Source organism: Micrasema longulum, unplaced genomic scaffold (genome assembly GCF_059751315.1).
Source record: "Micrasema longulum isolate JH-2025_06_02 unplaced genomic scaffold, ASM5975131v1 h1tg003417l, whole genome shotgun sequence".
Taxonomy (NCBI): Eukaryota; Metazoa; Arthropoda; class Insecta; order Trichoptera; family Brachycentridae; genus Micrasema; species Micrasema longulum.
Genome location: NW_028280481.1, coordinates 23,132 through 40,561, shown reverse-complemented (window position 1 = coordinate 40,561; position 17,430 = coordinate 23,132). Strand labels below are relative to the sequence as shown.

Here is a 17,430-nt window from a genome sequence, read left to right as displayed (position 1 = left end):
TTATACAAACGCATTGTGTACTATCTGTGAATAAGCTCATGATATGACATCGCACAGCATACGCATTATGAAAATAATATCTGTCTCCCTCGCGCTTATGAGCGAGACATAGACAACTATCGCTTTCTTAGTTGCTAATGATATGGTAATAAAATATACACAGGATGCTTCTGCGTTCGTCCGAATTTCTTCTCCGAGATTCTTGATAGTAAAAATATAATAATATGTATTCGATGTATATATATTAAGCTATGGATTACAAACATTGGTTTATAAATTTATATTTTCATTTAAGCAAATCATGTATAGGTCAAGTATCTAGTGCTGGCGTTTTCGCAAAACTTACACAAGATGGAGTAAAAACATTGGTTTATAAATGTATATTTTCATTTCAAAAAATCATATACATAGGTCAAGTATCTAGTGCTGGCGTTTTGCAAAACTTACACAAAAACATTTTTAATGGACAGAATATTGATTTTAAAATCTTGATATTTGAAATATTAAAAAAAATCTTGATATTTGAAATATTAAAAAAAATCTCTATTGGATTAGAGCGGAAAAAAGGCACTTAAGAAAATGTCTTATATTTATTTATTTTTAAACAAGTTTTTCTTTAAAAAAATATTTTGTATTCATTATAAAAATAATAATTAATATAGTGTAAAAAAATGCACGGTACAAATAATAATGGAGAAAATATGCATACACACTTATCAGTGGCGAGCGGTGAGTTTTTAAATTGGTAAGCTATGAAAATTCTGATAAAATGTCCATAGCGGTAGTATGGCATATAAAAAACAAGTCTATTTTATATATAATAAATAATTCCTAACAAATGGCTCCAGCGGCTAATAGTTTCAGTAAAAATATTTTCTAATGTAGCCCAAACATTTGATTTAAAAAATACAATTTAAAAAAACATAATTCTAAAAAAAAAAATGGAACCCCTATGGATTCGAACCCCCGCCTACGTCATTAGAAAGCAACGACCCATCCGCGCAGCTATTTCGCGTTTTGGGCTAAGCGTCGAAAAAGTAATTAATAAACTGGATAATTCATTAGCGCACCGGTGCATCTTTGGTTAAGTCAGACTATTATAATTTGTCTTGAAAAAAAACACTATTTTTTAATAAATAATAATAATAATTAAATAATTTAAAAGTATTCCTTACCGAGTACGATAGTTCACCAAACAAAACATAAATTACGTTTTAAGAATCATTGTTTCATCGACTTTTATATCACATTATTATTCACAAAACGACATAAGTTTTACATATTATAATTCTTCATATATATTTATTCTTAACACTATACACTAGTAACGTTTTTATCATAACTCTAACTAAATTTTAAAAGTTTAATTGGATACTGAAGAATAACCTACAATATTCAACTGTCATCGTATGCACAAAAACGAATTACAATTAAAAAACAATTAGCGAATCTTTGTTTTTTAAAACCCACTAAAGGATTTATACTATATTATGGATTAAAATATCAATTCGTTTCGATTAAAATATCAAAATATTTGTTTATTTTAAAGTAAATTTACTTTCAAACCACCGAAACATAAGTATGCTAAATTACTTACGACATACAAAATATATTCGTTATCTCTTTCTTACACATAACGAGTGCGTATATTGTCACCTCCCTTAGACTGTCGTAAGTCAAATTGATGTATTTTAAAGAATACTAGCCGTTATGAAAAAGTATTGAAAGACTAAATTGCATTAATGAAAGCTGCAAGATTTTACTGTAATAGCAAGTGTAATTTTTCGAACGAGATTCTAAAGTTTTAGGTTAAAGACGTATTTGAATTAGTGTAATTTTAAAGGGAGCAGAATAATCTCGTGTAATCCAGTAGTAATAATTTTGGCCAATAGAGGCGCAACTGGTCGCTGTATGGAATTAAGGAATATGATATAAATTTAATAACCAAAGAAAAGTTATATATTTTTTGGTGATGTGTTTTTTCCTAATAATACTACAGTATTATAAAACAGGTCTGTATGCCAAGATAGAGTGTTATGGCGTTCTATCCTCTCTGCCTACCCCTACGGGGAAACGGCGTGATGGTTTGTTGTTGTTGTTGTTATTATAAAACATTACTTACGATGTCAATAAAATATGGTAAGCTGCATGTAATCGATTATAAGGAGCATTCGCCCCTGACACTTATTGATAAATAATAAAGTTAGCACATTCGGTTAAAATTTAATATAACCTTTTTTAAATCAACATCTGTAGACTTTAAACGTGTTTGCGTGAGTTTTGCGAACGCGCCAGCTTAAATTAAACAACCAGTACAGCGTGTGCGTTTTTTTTATATCTAAAAAAACTTAGCTATAATTTGCTACCGAAGTAAAAACTTTTTTTACTCTCCCGTATCTTAATATGAATGAATAATCAAGGGGAGTGGAAGTGGAAGAAGTAAGCTCTGAACTAGTGGTCGCTTAGCATTGATTGGCAAGAAATTCTGTTTTTTTTTAAGTGAGTGCAAACTGCCATAAAGTTTACGGCTCACTTCTAATATTACTATATACTAACCGGATTTTTCATTAAAGACAAAAAATTCTGTCGATGTCTTCTGAGTGCTGCTTCAAAGGGAGCGTAAGACCCGGTCGTGGGACCTCCTACATAGTGATTTACTATGGATACCAGATCTTTAAACGGTGTCCACATATCTTCACACTGCGCACCTAAAAACACGAAATAAAAAAACATTTATATTCGGATGATATTAGAAATTGAATATATTATATTTAATAAGTCTCCAAACGAAACGATGTGAGCTTTCGGATATTCGAATGCAACAATACCGAGCGATGAAATAGCACAGGTTATGGAGGACGACAGTAACCTAAAAATCGGTTTATATCTGATAGACAAAAAAAATTCTTACCGTCTATTGAATCCATGTTGGGTTTTATTTGTTAACTTAGTTATTTTTTACGAAAGTCACTATTAAATTACAAAAATACATAAAAACAAAAACGCCGCACATTAACTGTCAACATATTTCATAGCGCGTTTTGAAATTGGTGTGGTGTGTGGAAAAAATGTTAAAAAACCATGCAAAAAAAATAATATGTTTTGACATTTTTCTACTTACACAGCTTATTTAAAACGGGGTTAGATGTTCAATACTTATGGTTTATATTTATTTTTGCTTTTGCCAAGTTTTTACTATGAAATGGATATAACCGCACATTAACATTTTGAATATTATAAAAATAATCCAATTCAATTATAATGTTTTTCATTTATTGATTAAAATAATAGGTAATTACATTGAATATTTATTTAAATACCATTTACGCCAAATTGTTTGATGTTTGGTTGAAAAAATTCGTCAACTTACTCTTTTGCCATTTAAAAAGAATAAATTTCACAATTTGCATTTATATTGCTACTCGGGTTTTAATTTTTTTATTCCTTATCATACCATTTGTGAAAAGGCATTTCTAATTGTTCTAATATCTTTCACTAAATAAATTGATGAACCCTCTTGAATAATTAAATATAATACTTCTATTCGCACCCAGTCCTGCATAGGAAACAGTAGTTTTTTTTTAAAAAAAGAACTCAATTTTATTTAGAAAAACAACATAAAACATGTAAATAAATCATTTTAAAAAATAGTGGATATTACATTTAGTACATCATGCATGTATTGAATTATTTTTACAAATATTAATATAATTGTTAAAAATATTACATGCTAAAGAGAAAATACAAAATATTTTATCTGAAAAGAAAAAAAATAGCCCGGCAATAAGGTTGAGGATGAAGAAATAAAATGGAGGAGAGGAAGGGGGATTTTAAAAATATAATTGAATAATTATCAAATCGATTTATGATAAAACACGTAAATATATTTACAAGTATGTAAATAAAGTATATCAAAAAGTTTTCTTTGAAGTAATAAAATTTTGAATAAAAATATTTAAATTAAAATAAAGTAAAATAGATTTGGAGCAGCTTCGATAATTTTTTTGAATTTTTTTTTAAGCAACGGATTATAACAAAACTTAACCTGTCGTGTTGATTTAACAGGAGAATTTATTGAAATGTGATCTGACCTTGAATAAAAAATCATTGGTACTCCCATTGCAGCGTATCTAGATATTTTTTATTACACGGAAGGGAAGGGGATCAGTCTTACGCTTATGATAATTACAAAAATATTTATGAATTATAGTTCTGATAGTGTATGGAACGGAAAACGCTAGGTGTAAGTATGAAAGATAAGGTAGGAAGTTAAGAAATCAGCGCCGGACTGAAGTTGTTGATAATAATATACCACATAAGCAAATTGGAATTGCAATGAGCAGGTCATGTTGCGAAATGAGAAACAAAGAGATACGCCCCCCAAATTTTAAAGTGGAGACCATGGGATAATTAAAAAGCAATAAGATAGCTCCAGGGGTGGTATTCTGAATTTTCTCTACTCCCTAAAGTGTTTAATTTGTGGATTTAAAAAAAAGCGAAAACCCTTTTCTCCATATAATAGCCACACTGATGATTAAACGTAAAATAATGTATAAACCTGCTTTAAAAATGGAAAACAACTTATACGGTTATAAGTGTTTTGGGTAATGCCTTAGGTTGCAATAATGTTCCAAATGAAAGATTCGTAGTAGGTAGGTAATCCCGATAAAAATATATGAAATGGATTTATAATAATTAATTGTGTTTCCAAAATCAAGATGGATATTGTGGAGAAATGTTTTCATATATAACTTTAAAAAAGAAATTATAAGAAAATACGTCACTAGGAAAACGCGACATATTTGGCATTTCGTGACGTTTCGTGACGATGTTCTATAATTTTTTTAATGGTTAGGAACAAAGTTCAAAATTAACATGAATCGTGACGTATTGGGGTCGTGGCGAATGCAATGACCGTTTCTGCGGGAATTCAAAATTCAAAATTTAAAAATACTTTTTATGCTATTAATAAGTAGCAAACCAAACTTTTTTATAGACCCTCATTACTCTACTACTACTACTACTACTACTACTACCACCATCACGCCCTTTCCGCATATGGGTAGGCAGAGAGAATGGACCGACACACATGTCTATACTGGCATACATTCCTAGATTCTTCCACATTCATACATCTTGTCATACATGCCCTTCGGTTCTGTCTGCTTTTGACTGAAACATTTTTTCCTTATAACTTTAAAAATGTTTTTTTTAAATGGTGATATTTCCCTAGTGTTACCAGTGAAAGATGCCCAGCAATATTATGTTTGTAATAATTTTTTTATTTTAATTTGTAATTATTGTTTGAAATTTTAAAAAAATAAACCGAATATTATTTACGCTTACTGTACGCAATTCAAAACAAACAAGAGTTTATTGTTCAAAACGATTTTTGATTGGTCTTCATCCCTTCTGTCATTGGTCCGACATTTACCCCTTAAACAGTGCCAAAAACAGCGTAAGTTAAATTGTTCACCAAGCTATTTTCAACCTTAGGCACCAATACATAAAATACACATTTAACTGTCTATTTATCTCGCTAGTTTAGCGGTTACGTTTGCGGGGAAAGATGGCGTATGAAAATAAAATATTTGAGCAAATTTGGAAACTATGCTTCTGATTGTAAAGGTGAATTTGCATTGAACGTGGAATTAATGGTTGCGTTCGCCGCAGTAGTGTCAAAACGGCGTATGGCGGGAAAAGTGACAGATCATTTTGACTCGTGTTTTCAAGAATATACGGCTTATTTTCGTTTTATTTTGGGGTTTCAGCATTTCATTACGGAGTTTGAATGGCGTACTTTGCGCTGGTGGTTGTTAGAAAGTTGAATTGACTCGGAAAATATGTGGAAAGCAGTTCCGTAATGGTGTCCCACTCCAATACGCTTGGCATGATATGTTCTAAATGCGATTTCAAACTTACATAGCGGGAGATTCACGAACCAGAAAGAAAGGGGGAGCCGGAATGCAAACCGCCATTATTTTAGATAAAGAAAATTGTTATAATTGTAAAATACAGAGAAAGAATGAGTTGATAGACTATCAAACTAAGCAAAAAAAAATCCTTGTATGTTCCTAGCCGTATTATCAACGCTATGATTATTTGGAGTTTTGTAATTTTGAAATAATTCTCACAAGTTCTTGCCTTGCTTGAAATGTGTATTTTTAATCGAGGCAATGAGTTTAACGCGTATGTAATGCGTATTATCTGACACCCAGGCGCAATCGAACACTGAATGATATTTTCTCTCGTGTGTCTTATTTTTATAAAGTGTTGTAAAGTGTGCTTTTAAATATATTTTTATGCAATACATATGTTTATGGTGTACCTAATGACCGAATTGCTTGCCTCACAAACAGAGGGTTCCGGTTTCGACTCCTGGAAAGATAGCAAAGCATGTGATTATTTTTAATCCTAGGTATTCAGTACTGTAGGTAAATCAATTTAACATGAATTAATTTGACTAAAATAACATTACAAATAACAAATGATTCAACACGTTATATTGGGACAACACATCAAACCAGGAACCCTCGAGTAATTGTCCGATATTAATAAGGTTTTATTCTCCAATAGCAGGAGTATTTGCTTCTTAAACATAGTTTTACCGAGGTGAAAGACGTCGATTTCCAAAATTATAATATTCCGCTGCCTGACTGTTCTTCCGATCGGCATAACCAGAAGCCGGTTGGTTCTGGAAGTCAGGAAGTCAGGAAGTAAAACAGTCTGTGCTGACGTTGTCGGAGATAATAATTATTTCATTTATTTATTTATTTACTAAGATTTTTTGTTTATAATATTATTTGTACATTGGCGGGCTTATTGCCAAATGGCATTTTTTTCCAACCAACCGATAAAATAAAAGTTTTATTTTTATAATTCAAGTTACAGAACACATTCAATAGAAAATAAAAATTAAAAAGCTAAAGATATATAAAAATAGAAATAAACGTATTTGTTTATAAATTACCTTAAATCAAAACTATTACTCAACGGTAAAAAGAAAATAAGAGGGAAAAGGAAAGGAGGAGAGATTAAGGAAGATAAAGGAGGTGTTTCTTCAGACGTGATTTAAACAGAGATAATGTAGTAACATCTTTGATAGTGGATGGGAGATGATTCCACAGTCGAGCCGCATGGACACTATATGAGTTAGAGAAGAAAGAGGAATTGTGGATGGGTATTAAGAGAGTGCCTCGAGAATTAGAACGAAGAGGTAAACCATGAACTGATAGCGTTGGGAATTTTCACGCAGGTATATAGGAGCGTTAGGACTGAACAGAAGTGAGACGGAGTTCGGAACATAATAATTGATGTTCTTCAAAATGGCAGAGTTTTCGAGATAACTAATGTACAACTTACCCTACCCGACCCCAACGACTGAACTGTACGAAAGTTGAACGAAAGTTTGACATAAAGTTCCTGACGTAAATTGGGTCGATAAAAACATACAAGACAATGGCCTAACATTATAACAAATATGATACAAACATTAGAACATTGAACAAGTAAAACCAAACGCGGGACGGTCAAATATATTATACGATGGACCTAAACACTGCAATGACTTACCTGACAATTTAAAATCAACCTGAAAAAGCACATGGAGACTACACTAACCAGTAGCTCAATCACAAATAACTATCGACGTGCTTAAAAACATGCTAAGCATTTGAGCGATCACAATGAGCAATAATGAACGTGCTTAAGTTATCGCAGTCATAAGTCAACGCGTGTGTAAAGTCAACGCTCATGTCGGTTTGTTTTTGTTTTCCTAGTAAATAAATGCAGTTCATGGGCGAAAAATTGGCGTTTACTATAAAAAATAATACAATATATTGCATTTGCAAAATAGTAAGGAGTATCTAATAAAAAGAAGTGAAAAATAAATTACAATTACTATGGCGACCGCTTTTCTTGATATTCGGCTCGCCAACCGCTGGATAAATGCAATAAATAGCGTGATAAATAATAAATAAATAAATAAAAATCGCAGTTTTGGAATATTCTTCACATGTACACGGGTGAAATTAAAATATGTGATTGCGCAGCAGGATTATATAGGTACGTCGCGAAACGTACATATTTTGACATTTAATATTAGGTGTTCACGGATGTTGCATTGTGATCGCGAATACGATAAACAACCATGGGGAGAAATTGTTATCACGTCGCTTATTAGCACGTCGATAGTTACTTGTGATTGAACTAGACGTGACATAACATGACTAGAGCTTATAATATTTCTTATATTATACCCCGAGGTGTTTTTTAAAATTACTCTCTCATAAAGGCGGATGAAGAATAAAACAGAGGCTTTCACGTTTTATTTTGAAAGATTATTTTCATGATAGTTTTAGTAGATAATTAATTTTTCCGTGCGATTTCGGAAAAAATTTCTTCAGCGGATTAAAATGCACATCGGTCGAGCCGATAAGTTGTTTCTATGTATTTTAGCCAAAATAATCATATGTAAGTAGATACTGGCTAATTTTGGTTTTGTGCGGTTGCCACGCCTGACGGGACATTGTCGGTTTGGCTGCGCAGCTTGTCCCCCCCCCCCGCTCTTCTCTTGACAATTAAATTAATTTCTCCAAACTGACAATGTGAGCTGACTATGGATTATGCTGCCAACAGTATATTAAATATGTACTGGGATCAGAGATCAACCTGGTGTTGAGTCCTCTTCCTTATCGGTGATCAGCTCGCGCTATCGGGGAGATTGATGATCCGGAACACTGCAGGCACACAATTTCATCTGGAGGCGGCGAATTGATGAAGTTATAATAACTTTCACGGTGAATAGCGAAAATACTTTTCAACAATACGAAATGCGTGCGGGCATAACTCTTCAAAAAAGCGAAAAGAGAGCGCGCGGGCCAAAAATATTAATTATATTGTCAACGACATTCCTCATTTGTGAAAATAACATGTTATGCGTGAGAATTAGCCTTATCTTAATAATAAAAACTATTAAACTTTCATTATTGAGCAAGTTCATCAATATAAATATTTAGGATGCAGGCTGAATGATAAATGCGATCACTCGCGAGAGATCAAAGTCAGAATAGAGGTGGCGCGAGACTGCTTTTTCAGGATGCGTGGCCTTCTTTGCAGTAGAGACTTTAATTTAGACCTCCGAATGCGCATTACTCGATGTTACGTCTTCTCAGTACTTTTTTACGGTGTCGAAACGTGGACACTCACCCAAAAAACTTCACAAAAGATCGAAGCCTTTGAAATGTGGTGCTACAGGAGGATATTTAAAATCTCCCGGGTGGATAGAGTCCGAAACGATGATGTTCTCCGACGGATGGAAAAAGATAAAGAGGTACTGAAGACCATAAAGAAAAGAAAACTCGAGTACTTTGAGCATGTGATGAGAGGCGAAAAATATAAAGTTTTACAAGTTATTCTACAGAGAAGGATTGAAGGAAGACGCAGTGCAGGTAGAAGGCGAATCTCTCGGCTTGTGAGAACTTGCGCGACTGGTTCCATTGCAGCACTCAGTCCTTGTTCAGGGCAGTTGCCAATAAAGTAAGAATCGCAATGATGATTTCCAACCTCCATCGGGGAGAGGAACCATAAGAAGAAGAAGAAACTTTCAGTTTAAAAATCAGCAAGTAATCGCAGACGCTGCGATGGCTGAAGCATTCTCATTTTAAAGTGCAAAACAAGATGGCGCACGCCTTCCATTTTGTTTGACTGTTTAAAATGGTGGGAGGCAAACCGCGACCCGTTACATTTGTATAGAAGCATCCATTATACCGAGCTTTATGCTCGTTTAATGCGCCTCCTCTAACCACCCTGTACTCTGTATTATCTCGTATCGTACCCCACCCTGCAGCCTGCAGCCTGAATCCCGAACACCCTATGCTTCCTCCACTCTGCTCTTCAAAACTCTCAAAGTTGATGCGCGCATATATAAACAAATTGGGCCCTATTCTGTAAAATATGTCGATTTGGTTGACAACTTTTCAATATCGTAAACATTGTTATTTCTTTTCTGAACATTATGATGTATAAAGACGTTGCATTTGTATACGAACCGGAGCGTATCTCGATCATCTTTCTTACACACCGGTAAGATGATCGATGATCAGTCGTACGCCTTGGTGCCAGTTCAGAAATAATGTTTTTTTAGTGTTACAACAAACAAAGAACAAAATAAACAAACGATAAGGAACGACTTATTTATCTGTATTTTTATACAGACCACGCTTTCTAAAGAAATGTAAACATTCGTACTTGGAATTGATAATATTATACACAAATATCATTGCAGGTTAGAGGTATTGTAAAATATTGTTTGCCTATATCTAATTATATTTGTAATTCATTTAAACTCGATCTTGGCAGAACAAAAAATGTATTATTATACATTTAATGGTTAAAAAGACTTCAGAATCCTTTACACAATATTTTTTTGTTAAAATCAAAGTTGGCTGAATTGTGATAATGTAGTTAAGAATGCAAAATATGGTAAAGCAAGTTTAACGGAATGCGGGATTACTCGTGTTATGGTGTTTACCTCTCTCAGAAATAATTAAAAAAATACATAAGTGCATTTAAAATAAAATAAAAAGGATATAAGATTTTAGTGAATAGGGGCTGGTTGATTCAATTTTACTGCAAGAACAGCGGGCAAATCGCAAAAAGGAATACGTCGTATTTTGACCAAGTATCGGAACACCTACATTTATTTCACCATTTTCAGTTGTTTATTTTACCTCGCTCAGTCGCTCTTTATCTCCTCTGGATATAGTAAGCGGTATATTCGTCAGAGGGCGCATTATTAAAGCTTAGTTGTCATTTAAACGCGGGAAAGCGAGTGTAGAATTTGAAGATAGAACGTGACGTCATCAAGTGTCAAAAAAATATTTTACGGTTTAAAAATCAAACATACCTACGAGTGTTAAAATATCTTCATAATTTATTTTAATATATTTAGCAATGGCGCGACGGGAAAGTTCAAACCGTAATTGAAAAAACACTTCAATAAATAAATAAATAATTGAACCTGCATTAATAATTAGAAATATGCATTTTTATTGCAATATAATTGAAGTGCAAGAGAGACGTGATTTTTTTTATTTAACATAGAAAAAATAATTTAGAGATACGATAAAAAAATATTCGTTAAGATTGGGATCACTCAGAGTGAAAAATCTTTTTAATAGCGTGTTGTGTTTATGATAAATAAATCTTAAGCAATTCGGTATTAATTTTAATAATTAGATTTTGTCAAAAGACCATCGTCTCAAAGTTCGTTTAACGAGCATAAATCATTACAGAAACTTCCATATTAATCAGTAAAATAGTATGGTGCATTTCATGCCAAAAAGAGCAATTATTTTGAGTAAAATACGCATTGCTGTTACATTGATATTTTTAAGAAGACTTATTTCTTGAAAATGCGACTCAGCGCTTTAATTAAATAAATTTACATTGCATAACTAAGGTGATTATTATATCCGATAGGCAACATTGCTACATTGTGATGTATAAAAAAATTCCTGAAAAGCAGTTTTTGAATTGGTTGACCGTAGTGGTATAGGCACCCATGTTTGGCAAGTTACTCCGGCCTGAAGCCACCATTCTAAAAAAAAAAAAATTCTCAGGTTTTAAGGTGGAATTCGAATGTGTAATAAAAAAGTGATTTATAAGTTATCCAAACTAAATAATAATATATTATAAAAGTAAACATAGAAACAGTTTAAAGTAAGTAATCATTAAGAAAACGGGTATATTTTTTTGTTTCAATGCGCTTTTATTATTTTTTAGATGAATTTTACATAAATAATACCCGAGTGGGAGGGGGCTGCAGTCTGATAAAAATTAAGGAAATAATCGATGTTGATATTTTACAATTTTGTGTTTCAAGATCGCGCTATATAAACAAATATTTAGATAAAATAATAAAACAATAATTTTCTAATGTAATTCTACGAAAAATAAACCTTGAAGCATTACATAATCAAAATATATTTACTTTTCCGCCGGCAGATTACGTCTCTTGAAATTTACCAAACTTAGGTTCATAATATAATGACGAAATATCTAAGTGAATTTTTCTATTTTAAAGAAATCTTTGGATAAAAATCAAACAATACAAAAGATCGCATCAAAATCTTTTTTTTTGTTTTTAAAAAGCACACAAATTTTGTGGTATAAGCCAGGAATAATATTATTTTTTTAAAATATGTAATTAAAATATTTTAGTTCAAACCAATTTTAATGGAATAATGTTTTTTTTTTGTTTTTAAAAAAACAACGATTCGGTTGTAAATATTTAATTTTGAGTAGGTATGTTTTAAGCAAAAAAAAAAAATTGTTGATGTCGACCATTCAACGATATTTTTTGTCAAAAACAAAGAAACCTATTATTTTCAAATTATTATAAATTTTAAACATAAATACAGACTTTATATGTATGACTTTGTATTTAAATTTTAAACTTGGAATTAGTCACGTATTTTCGAATTACGATTTTTTATTAAATTTGTTAAAACTAAGCGATCGAAGAAAAATTATAGACTTATTAAACATATTCAAAATTGTAAATTCAATATGGGATTACCCAGAACGGTTATCTCATATCAACTTCAGGGTGCCTGGAAGAATGACTAGACATGTGCCACCGTTTTATAGCAACAATTCACGGACAGTGTATACTTGTAATGCTGTAATAAATAGCCTTCGGGAACTCGACAATGGTTATTCTCACGTATCGGATTTATTTAGTGGAGGATATTGTTCATATAGATCAAACCTACTGAACTTATTTAAAGACGGTGAATGGCAATGAAAACGGTGCTTTATGATTTTCACGTTATATTTACCCTTTAAAATATTTTATTATTTAATTTGGTTTTTACATTTATTTTCAATTGTTTTAAACTTCTACTAAATGTGTTGTATAATTTTTGGGTTAAATTTTTGTTTCTAAATCTTAGCAATGTATGTTTTTTTAACAATTAAACCAAAAATGTTTATACTATAAATTTTGTTAAAGGCAATTTGCCGTATATGTTAATAAAATAAAATATCAAAGTACATGAGTTTAAAAATTATATTTGAATCACTTACTTTGTGGTTATTCATTATAATAAAATAAATATATAACGTCTTTGTTTCTAAACAACGCGTTAATTTAAAAATCTTTATTTGGATATATTCTTTTTAGTTTTATTTGTAAGTCGAACGCGTTTATTTGTTTGGCTTGAAAAGTTTTAACTGACAAAGTAAGTTATTTTGTATGCAAAATATGTGACAAGTGAAACTATAATTTAACATTTTGTTGAATTTACTAAAACTGATTGATTTTATTGATTCAATTTTAAAAGCAAAAGTTTTTAGTATTTTTTTAATGAAAATGAATGAAAACCGCACGGGATAAATCGGTTATAAGTTATAAACATTAAAATGCATCAGGACGGCCATAAATCATTTCTAATACGTGACTTGTTGGGTGATGTTCTTCAAGGGAGACAGGATATAACAACAGGTATGCTGATTTTATTCGTAAATAGTAGGTTTTATGTAATTCGTGTACCGAAAGTACTTTTGTATAGGAAGAAAAGATAGTTGATCTTTATTTTTTAAGTATTTTTATGATTAGAATCATGCAGTCTTTTTTATAAATACAAGAGGACAATTTAAAAAAAGTAAGACCAATAACAGATTTTACATTAATTTATTACAAATACAGAAGGAGAGGGGAAAAATTTATATACCAAAAAAAATTAAATATTATAAAAATTAAATAAAAAGTACATAAAATGGAGAAGACATTGTTAAGTTCCAACTCTAATTTCCTCCCCCCTCTCTCTGCTTCCACGAACATTTATATTTCTTAGTAAAAATTCACAACAAACAATAATTAATTAGATGCATGTAGTAGATGTACATAATATGTTTAAGTCAAAATTAAAAGTTTAGCAGGAGATAAATTTAAAATGTCTAACATATCTGATTAAAATATAGTATTTACGGTGTAAAAGGTCGATGTCACTAAAACTGTCATTATAGGTAGCCTGTGTTCTTCAGAAGTGCTATTCTTCATATTCTGTGAGCTCGGAATGTCGAGTTCTACAGACAGGGACTCGATATGAAGTGCTCCTAACAATTTCTGGGCTATCGATTAGGTTATTAACAATTCTATAAAGAAAGCTCATGATACGCTGTTATTTATTTAAATCATAACATTTAAGTATAAATTTAAGACATTCGTTTGTAAATGACCTTACAAGGCGAAACGATTGTCATAGACTTTTTTGTTTTTATACTGTAAAAATTTATTTATTTATTTATTAACGGACATTGTCCATGTATACAATTTATAAGGTTTAAATATTACAATAAAAGAGTAGTTTAAAACATTTAAAGAAAAAAGAAAGAAGCATTGACAAACATAAGGGACATCGAGACAAGATCTGGACTATTTATTTAGTGCTCGTTTAAATCGTTGTAAACTTAAATCAAAAAAGTCCAGATCTGTCTTGAGTTAACAATACGACAAAGGCGGGTCATTGGAGAATTTAGGCCATAGTTTGTTCTATGCTGATCGATGAACAGTACTTCATTGTTTCTCAATCTACGAGTAGGAATATTGAATTTTACTTGTCCCAGTAATGATGGAACATCGATTATACCATTTAGTATGCCGAACATATATATGGAGTCAATATTAGTTCTATGTTTTTGTAGACTAGAAATATTTAACATTGACTCTATTTCAGCATAAGAATAATTATCTCTCTCTAGTCCAAGCATCCACGCTATTTTTCGAAGCAAGCGATGTTGGACTGATTCAATGTGATTTATGCGATTGACATAGAATGGAGACCAGATCACTGAGGCATATTCAAGAAGAGGGCGAACAGTTGAGCAATAAAGAGTTTTGTTTATACGGACATTAGTAAAATCAGAGGATATTCTGTTAATGAAGCCAAGTAATTTCAGTGATTTATTTACTGTATTATCTATATGCTCGTTGTATGTCAGTTTATAGTCCAAAACAACTCCTAAATCTCTGTTGGACTTGACTACATCAAAAAATAAAAATATTAATAAATAAAATAAAGTGTTCAGTAGACTCAAATCGGTGTTTGATTTTTATATTAAAAGTTTAAGTATACCTGTAATCTTACAAATAGAGTTTTATACGTGCTCTAAGAGTATATATTTTTATTATTTATAAATATGTACGTTTATCACTGTCATCACTGATTACGTTTGTTACTGTTCGATTTTTATACAAAATCTTTATTTATGTGTTTAGTATTTGATTTACAGATTGTGATTTAGTTTATTTTTATAATATTTACCGCCTAAAGAAAATAGTACAACGATTTCAAGAATGACAAGTGTGAACGCAATCTTAAAAAAAAAAGCGATAGTCTGTCGGTATATATTTTTTAATACAGTAAAACTCAAATTATCCAGATTAATGAGTGCCAGATTTTATTACTTTTTAAATAATATAGCGAATTGGAATCAGATTAAAACCAGGTCCAGAAGTGGTATTCCAAACGGTCTCGCGGCCGTATTATCTCGCGTATTTACATTCATAATACACGAGAAAAATTGTTTTCTCGTGTCGCAAGAGTGGTTCAGAATAGCTCCCCAGCAAAGTGTATTGCACAGAGAGGAAGTTTAGTGCTTTTTTACTTGTTATATGCTATTAAACTAAATCTAAATCAATCGGCGGAACTGCCGAGAAGAATAGGAATGAGTTAGGCAGCTTTTGGAAAACTTGGACACATAGGTATTAGAAAATAAAGAGATTCCGATTTGTCCGAAAAGGAAAACATACGATGCACGCAAACTGCCAGTTGTTGCTAGTGACTACATACGCATTAGAGACCATGGCCCTTACAACAAATAAATTTAGAAAAGCTGAAATAAATGCACACAGCTATCCGCGGAAAGATCCAAGCTCGGTATGGGCCCGAGAGACAGAATAAGAAATGAGGAAATTGGGAACAGAACTAGAATGGCGGATATCATGGATCATGGATGGCGGGGCATGTTGCGAGACAAGGCCCCACAAGATGGACCCCACAAATGTTAAGGTGGGGACCTTGGGAGAATAAGAGAGGCGTCGGAAGACCTCAGAAAAGGCGGTCCGACGACATATCCGCTGTGGGGGATAAAAACTGGCTGCAAGCAGCAACCGAACAAAAGAAATGGAAGAATATGGCGTGGGCCTATCTGTCCTCCAGCAGTGGAGGACAGAAAGCTGAAAAAGAATAAATTAAACTAAGCTATTTAAATTTATTTCAACAGAGAGGGAAAGATTTTTGAGAAGGGAATATGGAAGTCTAGGCATTTACAGGGCTTATGACCTGTCATTGGCTGGTTTAAGTGGCCACTTTACACATTGTGTAACATTCACCATTCTGCCTATGTTTGAACATCCACATTTCCTCAACTCTTCCATCTGTTGACTTTTGTGAAGTAAAAGAGCTGAAACCTTTATCACGTGGGTGAGATTCATCCGGCTGAACCAAATCACCTACTAGGCAACGCCTGAAAACAATTTTTCAATTTTTATACTTCTTCTTTTACCAGGTAGTAATTCAACAATGTTTGATTGTGTCCAAATGCTTGCAGACTGGTTGCCAGTCTGCAAGCATTTGGACACAATCAAACATTGTTAAACTAAGCTAATTAAAAAAAAAAAAAAAACATTTTTATGAATCGTATTATCAGCGCTATGATTTTTCAAAGTATTTTATTTTTTAAATTACTCAGGGTGTGATGTCAAAGGATCTCATCCATTTATTCTCGGTCAGTTCTGTCGATTGGTCGGTTGCCGTTAAGTAAACCGGACATCTTTCAGAGCTCTCTTATCATTGGTTGATTCGTATGAATTAGTGACGCCGTTTAAAGTAATTCGTTTTTATTCAAATATAATTTATTTATTTTTGTAAATTTTCAAGAAACTTTACCGTACAAATGCGCGCAAGAAAACATTTTTTGTATCCAATTTCCCGTAGGGCTGAAGTTCCTCATAAATTTAAATTATAAATACTAAAACAAAGAAAACTGAAGATTTGGATATTTGGTAATACGAATGACTGGAGTTCGGATAAACGGAATTGTACCGTAGTATCATTATAAGATGTTAGTAATATTGCATAATATACGCTTTTACCCGGAGGTTTGTAAAAAATCTTATTATTTTGACAAAATTATAAATAAAAATTTATTTTAGTTTTACTTGATTTAATTTGACCAACTAGCGCTTTCGTCTAAGTAGGCATCTTGAGGACGGGTAATTTTTTGACAACATTTTAAACGTTCATACTGTTTCTTACGAGTTACGAGGTTGGGAGATGAGGAGATCAGATGAGTATTTTATAAGGGGACATACAGCATAAATTATTATGTAATTAAATTATGCCAATAGCTCTCTTTGGGGTG

At 32.0% G+C, this 17,430-nt stretch overlaps 1 protein-coding gene across 1 annotated transcript in view; it reads right to left on the bottom strand.

Annotated features, from left to right (window-relative positions):
* The window catches only part of Nup205 (nuclear pore complex protein Nup205), a 33,825-nt gene extending 30,776 nt beyond the window's left edge, over positions 1–3,049 (bottom strand). Inside the window, exons 1-2 of the mRNA XM_088242204.1 lie at positions 2,912–3,049; positions 2,557–2,708 (exon numbers count right to left, since the gene is read on the bottom strand). Of these exons, the coding sequence (XP_088098330.1) occupies positions 2,557–2,708; positions 2,912–2,927 (168 nt within the window). The 5' untranslated portion in view covers positions 2,928–3,049. The remainder of the gene's footprint in view (positions 1–2,556; positions 2,709–2,911) is intronic.
* Positions 3,050–17,430: the final 14,381 nt, after the last annotated feature.